The sequence below is a fragment of the Solanum stenotomum genome, chromosome 8 (genome assembly GCF_019186545.1).
Source record: "Solanum stenotomum isolate F172 chromosome 8, ASM1918654v1, whole genome shotgun sequence".
NCBI classification, from domain to species: Eukaryota; Viridiplantae; Streptophyta; class Magnoliopsida; order Solanales; family Solanaceae; genus Solanum; species Solanum stenotomum.
The window spans coordinates 8154583-8170915 of NC_064289.1; the positions used below are offsets into that span (position 1 = coordinate 8154583).

A 16333-nucleotide genomic window follows, 5' to 3' on the forward strand; every position below is an offset into this window, starting at 1 on the left:
ATTCTCAGGTCGGCGTCCTCAGGTCAGGCGTTCTTGGGTCAGGCGCTCTCAGGTCATGCGTCCTCAGGTCAGGTGTCCTCCGGTCAGGCATTCTCAGGTCAGGCGTTCTCATGTCATGTGTTCCCAGGTCAGGCGTAGTGGAGGCAGACGTACTCAGTGCAGGCACACTTGGGGCAAGCGTACTCAGTGATGCGTACTTGGGGTAGGCGTTTCGAGGTAGGCTTACTCGAGGCAGGGGAGATGGGTCGAGGCAAGCGACCTTGGGGCAGGGGGAAGTAGAGGTAGGTGGCCTCGGTGTTGGGGGTCCTCGTGGCAGGTGGCCTCGATGCTAACGAGCCTAGGTCCTTGAGGCAGGTGACCTCGGGACTTTGTTTTTAAGAAAAATAAAAAAAACATAGAATTTTCAAAAGACTTTAAAATAGAGAAATATCATTTGAAAATATCATAGAGTTAGGGCAAACCCTACCTTTTAAGCTTGAAAAATATTTTTATTTTTCTAAGTTTTTGAGAAAATACTTAAAATAAATAAAGACAAATATAAATCCCTTGAAAATAAATTAACTTAAAGCACCTAAAATAATTTATACAGAAAGTAAACTTTATTACAAAAATGATCAGGTGAAGAGATGGTAAAATCATTTAAAATATAACAAAAATGGTTAGTCTTTTAGGGGATTAATTAAATTAATTTACATTAGAGTCAAAATAAATTACAATCATTTAATCAAACAATAAGGAGAAAAGATTCCTAATTTTGATCAGAAATAAATCTGATAGGCCCAATCTCAGTTTCTGTCCACCTGGGCTGAGATTTAGGCCTTTCTACTGCTGCTTTGTCTTTGGGCTTTGGCCCATTTTCGCTGTATATATTCATTGTATATAGTAATTGTATATCACTGTATCTATGTGTATACAACCCTGCATTTCAACTCGTTTTGCTTTCCCTGTAGTTCAATTTCCTTTTCTTGTACATCAACTTCCCATTCTCGAACAACATTTAAGGCTGACTTCGATAAAAGAGTTTAGGCTTTCGTAGCCCATCAAAAATGCAAGGAGAATGGATTTGGGTCCAACTTGGACTCCATACGAATTCACATGTAAAAAAACTGAAGAGGAAAGAAATAACGAGAATAATCCAAGATTGTCATTAAGCAATTTTACCAATAAAAAAGCGTGGGTTCATCGAGCTTTCGCACATACGAAGGTATTAATTAATAGAACAACGACTAGAACAAACAACTAAAATGCATACTCAAGGACTTCACTGGAAACATCGCTATGAACTAATGGATATGAATCAATTTTAAATAGGATAAGCATTTGAACATTTGTGGGAAGAATTAAAAATGCATAATGGATAAGCTAATAAATCACGACCAAATTTTCCTATTTACAGTACCTCATGGTGCAAATTAGTAGCAGCGAAATGCTAGAAACCAGAGTTACATCAAACAACAATCACTCATTGAAATATTCATGGCAACATTATCAACTCAGCCAAACAACTAAAATTGAACTTAAAATTAGGATTTCCCCAAGAGAGGGAGAAAAAGATGTATCTAGAGTGCTGCTACTGGAAACATACATCTCAATCCATCAAATGTTGTCACGCCCCTTATTTTCCTTCAAAATTTAAATGTATATTTTGAAAGAAAAAGAGTTTCTCCAATTAAAGTGACATTTTGAAAAGGGATTATTTTATTATTCAGAGTCACCACTTGGAATTGAGTTTTGGTGTTCCAAGTCACCTTATTATTTAAACCCCTAATCAAAAGGAAATTTGACTCTTTATTTTTATTGGTCTGCGAACTAAAAATTCGGGTAAGGAATTCTGTTGACCAAGGGGAAGGTGTTAGGCACCCCTCGAGTCCCGTGATTCTAGCACGGTCGCTTTATTGACTACATATATGACTTAAATTAATTTTTTGAATATTGTATTATTAGCTTAATAAAAATGCTATTTACCCTCATTTTTTGATTTATTTTAAACTTATTTAAGACTACTTTATTTTATTAATATCTATTTAAAATAGTCTTATTTTTTTTCGATGTGTGTCCATTAATTTGAAACTTGAAACACTAGTATTCTCTCTTTTTTTTTTGCGTGTATTTGTATTTTGTTTTAAATATTATTATGTGTAGAAATATGTATAGGTATCTAATAGTAAGGAATTAGAATTTATGTAGGAAGAGAACTTTAGAGTTTGAATAATTTTAAGATTGTATTTTTTCAAAGTTAGATTTCAAAATAGGAGATAAAATTTTATGAAATTTATGATTAGTTTTAGCAAGAAATTCAAAAGAGATTAGGACTATTTTTTAGGAAGATTTTCCTTTTATTTTTAATTTCTTTTTCTTTTCGTTTTTACTTTTTCCTTTTCTTTTCTTTCTTTTGCCCGTCTTTTTTCTTTACTTTTTTTTTTTTCGTTTTGTTTTATTAATTTTATATTTTACTTTTTCATTATGTTTCTCTCTTCGTATTTTATTTTTATTTTTTTTTAATTTTTTTTTTCTTTTTAAGTTTTTGTTCTGTTTCTTTCTACTTTTCTTCTTTATTTTTTATATTTTTTTTTACATTCTGTTTGTCTTCTTCTTACTTTTTTTTTTTGTTATGTTTTTGTTTTCTCTCTTTTTAATCCTTTTTATTTCATTTTTTTTTACTCACGTTATTGCTCTTCTTTTTATATATTTTTTTAAAATTTTTCTTCTTTTCTTTTTATACTTTCTCAAAAGAAAAAAAAAATCATTAGATTTCCTCTTTATTTTTGTTATTATTATTATTATTATTATTATTATTATTATTATAAATAATAATAATAATATTATTATTCTTAATACTAAATTTCTAAATGAGATTTATTTCTCCTCTTAATTAACAATTCCACTTAAAGTAATAGTTTTCCTATGCTTATTATCAAGATAAACTATTTTTATCAAAATAAAAATAAAAGGACTAAAACATATTCCAGATAGCTTTTCTGAATCATTAATTAATTGAGTTTTTTATTTATATCAAAAGCTAACAAGTCTACAAATAATTTCAACAAAATTTCTTAAGTGAAAACTAAACTCCAAGAAATATTATCTATTCAAAATTAAATATCATGAAACTAATTTTAATATCAATTGCATCTAAAAAAGCATAAGACAATAATAATAAAAAATGTATGATACATTTTTTATTTTTAATTTTATATTATTCTTTTTTTTTTAACAAGAAACGTCTTCGACTACGTTTTTCTAAGCATTCGTAAATTCTCAAAATAATTCACAACATACATCGCAAACGGATACTACATAATAATAACATGTGATTCGAAGAACTTCATATTATTGGAATCAAATTTTCGTACAAGTATTCTATTTAAATCATGCAAGAATTTAGAGTTAACTCGCTGAGAAAATTGATACCACAAAAACAACTGCTATATACGATCTACTGATTTCCAAAGTTAATGGCTAATATTAACTTTAAAGAGCCACGAATTCGTAACCTTGAGCAAAAAAAAAGACCTTGAACACTGACTTAATTATCAAAATAAAATTCACTTTTGTTATCTTTTCTCTCTGTGATTTTTTTTCTCTCGTTTCTTTTTCTGTGTCTCTGTATTTCTGTGTGTATATTTTTTCTTTACTGAGCGTGTGTTTTTATAACAGTTTTGGGTGTGAGTCTGGTGCTAATTAAAAGGAACGTGATGGAGTGGGAATAGGATTTAATTTAAAAATTAGTTGAGAATTTTAGGGTTGAGATATAGGAAGAAAAATAAAATAAATGAATAAGTAATAAAACAAAAAACAAAAAAAAAAGTATAAAACATGTGGGGAAAGAAGGAAGAAAAATAAAATAAAAATAAAATCGTGCAAAGAGAAAAAGAAAACTTAATGGGGGGAGGATTTTTAGGAAAAAATAGTTATGGAAGTTTGAAGGTAATTAGGATAAAGGGTAAGGTAATTTGAAATTTTTAGGACTCTTCTTTTTATTTTATTTTGTTTTTTTATCTACTTTTTTAATAATATATACGATTATTATTATTTTTCTAGACTAGTTAAAAGTTGAAAGATTAAGACAAACACATTAAATTCACAAGCTTTCTTTATTAAACAGCTATAACCATAAAGTGAGCTTATAATTTGTTGTAATTTTCAGTTTATTTATTTTTCATTTATTTTAAATATAACCCTACTGAAATAATAATATTTAAGTATTAAAATTGGGAGTAAAAACTTTATGTTTTGGTCAAAAATTAGGTGTTCACAAATGTAATCTATAATCTTCGAAATAATTCAACAAGAAGTTCATGTATGCAACCACGTGATACTAAATGTGGCAGATCATGATATTGTCAAATTGTAAACTATAGAACCTAATAATCATACATTATAAAGAAAACGGAACCATTGATTATTTCCTTAACCACGTAAAGAGTGCATATGAACGAGAAAATCTTGTTGAAGGCCAATCATGAGATACTAACCTATAACGAGTAGTAAAGAAACAAAGCTTAGACTACTACAAAAAAGGAGATTTAAACAACCACGAGTCTTGAAATAAATTGACCTTAGATCAGAACGGAAACAAGTTTTAGTTTAAACGAGCAACAAGAAAAGGTTGAACTAGAACAGAAAAGTGAAAAACGACTATGAATTCAAACAAACATAAAGCTCAAAACATGATTGAGGAAAGTTCTTAACAGAACACAAATCTAAACTAATGATACATAGACCTAGGCTAAACCACATGAATCCTTATACTCGCCATGAAACAGCAACCAAACTCGAACAAGAAAGCAAATTACAACAAAGTGTAATCAACAGATACTTACGAAATCTACAAGAAACACAATATAAAATAGCAGAGACAATCAAGAAGCTGACTTAAAAGTAAGGACTAAAACAGAGCCAAGAACACTTAAAAACAACCTACATAGAATAACTAGGAATTAAATAGAACAAAATTAAGAAAAGAATTTAGCTCTTTTTGGACAGGAAACTTGAACTAGAGCTGCTGGAGACTATTTCACCACTAGTGAGTTCTTCCAACGAGAACATTCGAAGTCAACGAAGATAAAATCCAATGAAACTTCAACTCAAACTTTCGTGGTTGTCGAAAATGTAGAGCATTTTGATTTTCTGATGTTATTTCATGAATCTTTTATGGTGAAAAAGATTGTAAAGAAAACTTTTGGAAGAAGTGGGGAGGTTTTATAGAGGGGGTTTTTGGGTTCAAATTTTTGGGGGGAAATTGGATAAGAATTATGGAATTTTTGAATTTCAATTCTTCCATGGACGAGGGACAACTGGTTCTTTGTGACCGTTGGAGCTAATGTTGTATGTTGCAGGGTCTTGAGCACATTAGAATATTGAAGAGAAAAAGGATGGGTCGGGTCGGTTTTGGCTTGTTTGGTGGGCTGCTAAGTGGGGTCTTTTGGGATTGGGAAAACTACATAAATGGGCCATAAAATCTAAAATAATTACAAGTTTTGGTGTGTTTGGTGGGTTGATTGAAAATGGCCCAATCTCGATCTTAAATTGGGTTTAGGGTGAGTAAAAAAATTTAGTTATATTCGCACTTAAGCTCAAGAAATGGATAAATGAATTAACAATTTAGCCATTCGAAATTAAGGTTGTAGCTAAATTGATTAAATTTAGTAAATTCGGCTACAATTTAAATAGGACGAATTAATATAATTAACTAACAAGCTTCTTAATCTTAACGAAATAGAATAATTAACTTAATTTTAAAATAATTAATTTAAAATTATAACTATAGTTTGAACTAAACTAAATTAATGAAATATTTAACTTAAATAAAATCGTTTCGAGATGATTTTTGAATATTCAAAACATCTATTAATTATATAAACAATTATATAAAATATATTTATTATGTGAAACTTATAAAAATGACTAAATCACTTTGAAACTTGAAAAAAATATTTTGAAATTTTTTGTAAAACTAATTATTCCAAATCGTTTGAAACTAAAGAAGCTTGAAAATTAATTTATATCGTGGAGGGTTAAAATTGGGCGTCAACAAAATGTTTACGAAACTCTTCATAAACTGATGGAGCAATACGTTCAGTCTCACTATTTTTAGATTTGGGTATTTAGGGGGAATTATAGGAATTAAGCGATTTTTGTGATTTCTTGTGTGTGAATGCCCATGAATATTTCAGTAATATATTGCTTTCGGGCGAATTTTTCGTGAAAACCTTACGGAATCCTCCGTATGGAGTTGGGCATTTAGGGTAACTTTACATGAATTAGGTCATTTTCTTAGTTTTTTCATGTGTAACACTCATGAATATTTTGGTGATATGAGTTTCGGATAAATTTTTCGTGAAACCTTGAATATATATATATATATATATACACTTTTCAACAATTTTGTAAAAGATAATAATAGCACTAGTGATTAATTTTGTTGAAGAAATGAAAGAAGATCTAACATGGGCTTGACTTACCATACTCATCAGGGCCCATTAGTTTGATTACAGGCCGCTGGGGGGATTTATATGAGATTCGTGAAGTATTTTTATTAGAGTAAATATAAGGAATAACAAAAATAAAAATCAACATGTAGTTGCAAGGCCAATGCACAAACAGGTATGAATGTTGTAAGAAGTGATAGTTGTCTTGCTGTAGAATGGATAATTGATTCAGGAGCTTCACATCATGTAACATGTTGTGAAGCACTTTTGAATGAGCTAACATTAGTAGATAATTCTAGGATCAATAAGGTACAAGTCCCTGCAGGAAATAAAATCCAAATAGAACACATTGGAGACACAATGATTCTAGGAAATCATTGTTTGAAAAATGTACTGCATGTGGGGGATTTTAAATTCAATTTGTTGTCAGTCTCCAAACTCACCATGGATTTCAATTGTATGATGTCCTTCTATTCAAATCAGTGTGTATTGCAGAAGCTCTCCAATGGGAATGTGACTGGGATAGGTAGAGAAGTTGATGGAATTTACATCCTAAAGAATCACACAACACCAACCTTTGGAGTTGTTGTCAAGGCTGAAGATAATCATAGACTGTGGAATCTAAGGCTAGGACATCGCCTGTAGGAGTTATGAAGACTTTAAAGCATAAGGTAGATGATGTTATACTTCAAGAGTGCATGGTTTGTCCATTAGCTAAACAATATAGGTTGAAATTTCCAGTTAGTACTTCTATGTCTACAAGTCTATTTGAATTGATTCATCTAGATGTATGGGGTCCTCATAAACATCTTACATATGATAGAAAATACTATTTCTTGACTATTGTAGATGATTATAGTAAGTTCACTTGGATCATGTTGTTGCAATCTAAGAAAGAAGTAGTAGTAGTGAGATCAGATAATGATACTGAGTTTTGACTTGTTGATTGATCATGGAATAGTTCATCAAAGTAGTTGTCCATATACACCTCAACAAAATAGTGCTGTTGAAAGAAAGCACACACATTTTAGAGATACATAGAGCTTTAAAGATACAATCACATATACATAATAGATTTTGGGGTACATGTGTATTGACTGTTGTTTATTTCATAAATAGATTGCCTATTGTTCTGTTAAATGGGAAATCTCCCTATGAAATGATGTATCAAAGGGCTCCTAATCTTGATCACTTAAAGGTGTATAGTTGCCTATGTTTTGCCACTGCATTGCCTAAAAGAGATAAATTTACAGCAAGAGCCAAGAAGTTTGTCTTCATTGAATACTCTTCCAGACAAAAATGATACAAATTATATGACTTGGAGTCCAAAAATATATTCATTAGTAAGGATGTGACCTTCAGAGAACATATTTTTCCTTTTAAAGGTGACCAATCCCAAGACCCCCTTTTTTTTACAAAATGCATGTGTTTTATCAGATCACACCTCAGATGCAATACCTTCAGATGTTGCACAATCAAAGATATCACCAGAAGTTTCAAAGTTATCTTCTGATGATTCTCCTCTTGCTGCAGAGACATTGAAACAAGTTACTGAAGATACTATGGCTCTTGAAACTTTACATCAAGAGACACATCCTGAGCATCTTGTTGAAGATGGAATGGCACCTGCAACACTATCTCAAGATTTATAACTGGTTATTCCTTCTGCACCTAGATGGACTAGCAGGACATCCAAGCCTCCCATCTGGATCAAAGATTATATTGTATCACCTAAATCTAGTCTTTATTCCATCACTGACCATGTATGCTATGCCCATTTGTCCAAAAATTATCAGGCTTATGTCCAATTTTTTTCAGCTTTACTTGAACCTCAAACATTCAAAGAAGCCTCACATGATGCCAGATAGATATCGGCTATGCAGAATGAAATCAAGGCCTTGGAAGATAATACGTTGGCTCAAAATGACTATATAAAATCAAGTACAAGTCTGATGGTACAGTGGACAAATTCAAAGCCAGGCTAGTGGCTAAAGGGTACACTCAAAGGGAAGGACTAGACTACGACTTTCTCTCCAGTTGCAAAAATGGCAACAATTAGGCTAGTTATCAGTTAAGTTGCTTCCTACGGCTGGGACATATGTCAAATGGATGTGAGTTCTGCAGGGTGATCTGCATGAGGATATTTATATGAACTTGCCTCTTGGATTTCACAGAATAAGGAACAACTAAGTGTGCAAGTTACAAAAGTCTCTATATGGTTTGAAGCAAGCCTCTAGGCAGTGGAACATTAAATTCGCTAATGCTTTACTAGAAGCTGGATATAGTCAAAATTCTTATGACTATTCTTTGTTCACCCGGAAGCATGGGGTGATATTGTAGTGCTTCTGGTATATGTTGATAACTTGTTGATTACTAGCTCAAACTCTAAGATGATTGTTGAAGCTAAGTCTACCTTACATCAACACTTCAAGATGAAAGATATGGGAAAACTGAGATATTTTTTAGGGTATAGAAGTGATGGAATCCTGCTAAACCAAAGAAAATATGCACTACAACTCATTGCAGACACACATCTTAGTGGTGTAAAACCAATCAGTACTCCTGTTGAATTCAATCATAAGTTCACTAGTCTGACTTTTGATCACAACATAGGAAACAGTTCTGATCATGAGTTGGTTGATGTTATAACATATCATAAATTAATAGGGAAACTGATTTACCTAACAATAACAAGGCCAGACATAACATTTAAAGTTCAAACTCTAAGACAATTCATGCAACATTCCAGGGTTTCACATTGGGATGCAACCCTTAGAATTGTGCGATATATCAAAAAGTCTCATGGCTTTGGTGTTTTTTTTTTTAAAAAGGGTGAAATTACAGACTTGATAGGGTATTGTGACTCATACTGGGCCTCTTTTCCCAAACACCAGTAGATATTTAACTAGTTATATGATAAAATTATGGGGGTCTTTGATTTATTCGAAGTCCAAAAAATAACAAACTGTGAGTAGAAGCTCTGTTGAAGCTGAGTATCGGAGCATGGCAGCAGTGGTTTCAGAATTGATTTGACTCTCAGGGTTGTTGCACGAGTTGAATGTGCCTATATCAGTCTCTATTAAACTATATTCTGATAGTAAGTCGTCCATTCAGATTGCAGGAAATCCCATATTTCATGAGAGGACGAAGCATATTAAAATTGATTGTCACTTCATTAGAGGCAAAATAAAGTTGGATTTATAGATCCTCAATTTGTATGTTCCAACATGCAGTTAGCTGATATATTGAGAAAGGGGTTTGGCACAGGACAACATGAATTCTTATTGTCTAAGCTTGATGTGTTAGATGTGTTTCAACCACCAGTTTGAAGGGGAGTATTGAGATTCAATAGATAAAGAAACAAGAAGTCACATATTAAGTCTTACTTACAATTAGTTAAATAAACCAACTGATTATTTGTTATGAAATTTGTTAGGCAGAGCACGTGTTGCACATGAGTTAGTTACAAAAGATAAGTCGGTGCACTTCATATATAATGAGTGCATTTGTAATGTAGAAGAACAACACAATACAGAATATTCTGACCATTCAAAAGGAAATGTAATGAAGTTGGATTTTTCTCTCTAATGGGGCATCTAATTTATGCATCTTGTATGTGAAGAATATAGTTTAGATTCTGCAATTTATCAAATGACTAGACATATTATATAGTGCATCTTCAACTTATGAGGACATAGATAAACGGGTGTCGAGATCACATATTAAAATAGAAAGTTAATTGTACATTGTGTCACTTTCCTAAAAGTTTCTTTTTCTTTGAATATTACGTACTATTTTTCTTATTATTTACTATCTCTTTAATTCTCTATATATATTTTCCTTTTTACTGGCTTTGATATGCATTACTTAAATCGTGAGTCTTTCTCTCTACCTTCACGAAGTAGAGATAAAATTTGCATGTACTCTACATTCTAAATCTCACCTATAATTAAGATCACGCTTGAGTATGTCGTTATTGTTTTATATATACTGTTTAGTATAGAAATTTTCTAGAAAGGAAAAAAATGTCACACTACAAACTAGGGGAGGCGCAACGGGCACTCAGTGCATTATTTGACCAAGCTAGCCACATAAACATTAATGAAAAGAAGGACAATGAGGGCTGACAAGGCCATTATAGTTAACTGCTAAAACAAGATAACTAGACCAGCGAGGTCACAACAATATCAGCAACATAATAAAAGGGCTGACAAGCCACTGATAAAGAACTAGCAAGTTAATAAGGCTGGAATCGAACTCATATATATAATAAGCTGATAAGGCTATGAATTAAAGCTGAGAAGACCCAACAAAGTACTAGTCTCTGTAAATATTACAACAAATGGTTGAGAAAAGGTCCCTAATGATACCAATAATTATATACAAAATTCAACTGTGCAAAACCTATAGGCAAGCAACAACTTCACAAAGAATGAAGCTTATCAATTCTCAGCTGAGACATCACCCCTAATGCAAAGGTCGATCAAGACCACTGTGAACCTGCAACACGAAATGCAGCGTCCCAAGCAATGGAACGCCAGTACAAATGAAAATTATTAGTATATAAGACGGAAAGTGAAATCATAAATAGATGCAATAAAAAAGGTAATAGAGATACTATCTGAAACTAAAACTTTGATAGCTTACATGACTGACATATGACCTCATATTATCAACTATGCATGGTATGCTCAAATAATTACATGTCGTGAATATGTATGTATAGATGCAAATGCATGAAATATCCAACAAAATGCTAGCAATGACGGTATGTTTCGATAGCTAACTAATATCATATTTTCCAACATGTGGTCATCTGTACAATATATATATTCTTTTGAGAAAATAGGTTTCCTTCCCTCCGATTATAGCTCGGAATGAATGCATAACATTTTATGATATGAATTCTTAATGCACATAATATGTCATAACAAGAAGTTAGCCAATTTTGACTCTTTCATACTTTTATTCTCATAAACTTGTAATCACTTAATTCTGTATAACATGTAAAGTCTAATAAAACCTCATAGGAATTAAGAATAAATATGAACACTTAATCCGACTCTAGAAAGGTAACTTAAACCTAAGGATATTCAATAAAATCTTAAAGTTCTTAAGGAATCTTCGTGAGTTCATTTAACTTTAATACGACCATATGGTATTATAAAATTCATAATAAACTCGAAATTTTTTACTCAGTTTAGAAAATTAATCACTTAGACTCTCAAAAGGAGATTGGCAGGCTTAACTTGATTTATAAAAGACACCAATTTGATAATAGTATAACCCTTTTCATAAACATGGTTGCTTGACAAGTATATACCTAAAAGCAATGGAGTACAAGATTTAATATTCATATCATTTTTTAAATAATATTTTTGTAAAAGCTTTTGACAAAAAAAAAAAAGACGCAACAACTCCCTTACGACATAATAAGTCTCCAATATTTTAGCTTACTCTAATTAGGACAATCGCTTGCTAATAGACAAAATTAATGAGAAACTTGACGGAAAATAATTTTAACTTTCAAACATACTTCCCAATGTTATAAGCCCAATAGTGATAGGATAAAATCCGAAAGTAAGATCAGTTGTCATCCCAATGCCCTTCACAGAGTGTTTTTCTAGCCTGAGATAACTCAAGGGTAAAGCTAGTAAAATATTTGCTTTAGGCCCCACAAAATTTTGATGCCTCCAAAAAAAAATTAATAGTGAATTTTATGATTTTAATTTCACTTGAAACAATATTGAACATTATAAAAATATTAAATAAAAATAAAGAAAACTTACTTAATATTTGTTATCAAGAATATTAATTTTAGAACTTAAATTAAACAACTGAAATCTTTATATTAATAAATAAAGTTTTTATATCAACATCCAACACCATGTATTGCAAACAAATATCTAACCTCTTATTAACTAATACTAGTTCTTATTCTTATAAATATTAATATTATTATGTAAAATTATATGCTTCATATCTTTAAGAATATGTACTAAAAACAAGTGAATCAAAAAAATGGAATTCAAAATTAATAGTAGTATTTTTATGCGTGTTATATATTTAAGACCTCTTATTATAATTTGATTTTAGGCCACTAATTTTATTGGGATGCCCTTAATTTTAGCAATAAAATAGTAAAATCAACTGATTCGATAACAAAATTCATTTTAACATTAGTATCAAAAGAACAAACATATATATATAGTTAGCTAGTAAATCTTTTATACAATACAAACAATAACCATAAACACCTGAAATGGTACACAGTTGGAATCAATTACTGATATGTGCTTAGTTGATTACATAATCTTTTAAGTTAACAATTTTATTTTCTTTTTTATCATGATTGTTGAATGAAATGTTTTGTACCAATATTTAACCGTTGAAGTTGACAAAACATTATATTTATTGTATATAACGACTTTGTATTAAAAAAAAATAGCAACTTATACTAATATTTAGCATCGCTATTCCTTTTACAATCTTTTTAAAATGTACAAACAGCAAACTAATATTCTAAAGCTATTAGATTTCGACCGGAAAGGTGAAACAGGCCGCCGCGACACACCTATGTCTACAAAGCCGGTAGGGACTCCGGCAGCAGTGACAACTCTGAAAAATTTGACGGATCTGCATAATCGAATAATCCGCCCTCTGTGACAAAATCACCGTCATTTTCACTGCCGTAATTATCACCGTCCATGATCCCGGCAAGCATCCCCAAGTCGAATGAGTCATATCTCAGTAATTCGTTTTCAAATCCAATCGTATTTTCCAATCTCGATTCGGAATCAATATGGTTTTCGGGGGAAAAGCTGGGCGGGAGGCCAAGCTCATCGTCCGAAGCTTCTAGAAGGTAGCCGAGATCCGATTGAGATTCGCCGGAATCTGACAACGTTAGGTCAATTAAGGTATGAGGAGATGGCAGAGTTGAACGATGAAGGATCTCTTCTTCAAAACTCTTGATTACAGAGTCAAGGTCCTGATTTTCTGGTACACCATCGCCCACTGTTTCTGGCTCATCAAGTATATCCAGAATATCTTCTCTAATCTGCTTAGCCTCAGGCGAATCTACGTCTACGTCTGTATCACATTCATCACAATCCGGCGAACTGACATGACCTTCCTGATTCGACTTGGACGAGTCATAAGAATTCACCTCTAATTCCAGTTCAACTCGGTTCAACTCAACCGAGCTCGAACCTGCAGTTGCCTCAATATGGACTCGCTTCGAGTCGAACACTGAGTCCAAACCCGAATCCTCTCGGGTTCGCTTGTTACCGTTTTTTTTAAGTAGTATATACTCTTTCATTATGTATCTAATAGATCAAAAGATCTTATGAAGATGAACTAAGTTGAGGGATAAATATTATAAAGTGTAGAGAGTAAAAAAGTTGAGATGCTTGATAGAGGAAATGAAGGAGTTTCAGAATTTATATAGTGGAGAGAAGTGAGTAGGAGGGATTATTTAGGTGATGATATTTTAAGAAGAAATGATGGGCGGGAAATTAGGAGGAGATATGAGGTGGACGTTCAACTTGAATGCTTCCTTATTCTTACATCTACAATGACGTTTTCCATTGTCCTCTCCATACCTTTTTTTTCTCGATTGGATGCCGTTTAAAGACGTGTCGTGGGTCTGTTGTCAAATCTCTTGGATTATAGTGGTTCACAATAGCTTGGTTATTGATATTTTTTTATGGGCGGGCGAATGGATTGTCTTTTGTCAAACAAAACAAGGGCCGGTCCCTTAATAATTTAGGTGTCGTTTGATTTTTTTATATACTATTAAAAAAAAATCAGGATGATTAGTGCTATTTATGTTTGATGATATTTTAGTTGATATATAGAATTCGCACATGAAAAAGAAATAAAACTCAATATTAACTTCAACTTCAATAATGGAAAAGTTGGTCATATTAGGTAAAGAACCAAATNAAAAAAAATTCAGGATGATTAGTACTATTTATGTTTGATGATATTTTAGTTGATATATAGAATTCGCACATGAAAAAGAAATAAAACTCAATATTAACTTCAACTTCAATAATGGAAAAGTTGGTCATATTAGGTAAAGAACCAAATTTTTATCTCGTAATATAGATATCTAGTAAATATTAAAAAAGTAAAATAATTATTTACATTATTAATAGCTACATTACTTCAACTAACAACTAAATAACTCATTCAACGGTTTTATACATTTAAAAGAAGTTTAATGATTTTAATCATAAAACTATTTGTTTACATCATCTATATATCTCGTAAATATCTTTTAAGTGTCACTTTTTTTATTAAAAAAAATTAACATGTTACATAGTATATTTATTTAAGTCATAAAAGTCAAATGATATTTTGGTCGTATCTTTAGTTTAAGCACGTAATATTTTACAAAAACGTTTTTAAAATTTTGTGTATATTTAAATTAAAACCAATTTAATTTGTCAAAGTATGGCCCGACTCTCAAACGGTGTGATGTGATGAAACAACTGAGCCGTATTCGTGGGCGGCATGGCATTCTAGAAATTTAATACTCCAATAGTATTTGTTAGAAAAAAGGAGGAGATGTTAAAGGATGAGTGGAATTGGGTCAGCATTTGCGCCCATGCACGGCGCCACGTCTATGCACATATCACCACGTGGCGGAGCCTACACGATAGCCGCCGCCCATAGTACTGCTCCGCTCGCACCTTTTTAATCTAGTTCTTTGAAAATTGAAACGGCCGTTGCTTTTCATACGTTTTCAACCTTTCTATCGTGTCAAAAGCTAATAGAACTTTGTTAGATTTAGGTACGTTTGGTAGAGAGAGTATTTTAGAAGAAATAATATACGGACTAGGGAGTACTATATATCTATTTTTTATCTTTAATTGTTCTTAATTACTTGTCCATTTTGATAAATCAAAAAATAATAAATATTTTTTTTATTATATCCTCAATTAATTACTTTTAAAAAGATAGAACTTCTTGAAAATTTTAAGTTTTAAATTCATCTATTTCATAATTAATAGGGATAAAATGATAAATTTACTATGTCAATAATTATTTTCTTAATAGGTGTGTCCAAGCGGACCCACCTGGTCTCCAGAGGGTTCACCCGAACCCCCTCGTCAAAAATTACACGATATATATAAAGTAAATTTTCTGTATTTCTGTAAACATATATATTTTAAACACCCTAAATAACAAAGAGAAGTTGATGGCGGTGACAAGTCCCCCAGAAATTAAGTTGTGCGTCACTAGTTCGAATCTCAATGGAAGCGTTTTATTTTTTTCTATTTCAGTTCTGTTTTTCATTTTTTTTTAGTGTTTTTTTTCTACTTTAAAAAACGTGCTAAAAGTGTGGTTTTAAACCCAACAAAATTCAAGGTTTCCATTTCTAAAGGCTTATTTACACGTTTATACTTTTATTTTTTAAATTCCCTGAACGAATATCCTGAATCCGCCACTGAGCGTGTCAACTCAAAAGTAGACAATTAATTACGGACAGTGGAGTATACATTAATTTGCATATTAGTATTACTATTAGTTACTATATATTTTATTGTGTTGAGAAGTATATTATTACTGGAAATGATATAGTGAAGCTAATGGCCTCGTGGTACTATATCATGTCGTGGCTCTACGCCTAACGCCTCTGTCCTGACTTATTTGATGAGCAAGACAGCAAGTACTGATCTAGACTCTTTTTTTAACGTGTTTACCTCTTCTAAAAAATGTCCCAAGTATATAATTAAATAAATAAATATATATTCTCTATAAAAGACTATGAGATGATCACGGTTTAACAATTAAATATATTTATGGATAGATAATTCCTTTTTTCCTTGGATGAATAGACAATTTCAACTTAAGGATTATGTGATTATATAAGTGATGAGTAATATCATTTTACC

At 31.6% G+C, this 16333-nt stretch overlaps 1 protein-coding gene across 1 annotated transcript; it reads right to left on the minus strand.

The window, feature by feature from the left end:
• Positions 1–12874: 12874 nt before the first annotated feature.
• On the minus strand, positions 12875–13948 carry LOC125873410 (uncharacterized). Its single transcript, XM_049554346.1, has one exon. It carries the CDS (start codon positions 13747–13749, stop codon positions 13012–13014), a length of 738 nt encoding a protein of 245 aa, XP_049410303.1. The 5' UTR covers positions 13750–13948; the 3' UTR covers positions 12875–13011.
• Positions 13949–16333: the final 2385 nt, after the last annotated feature.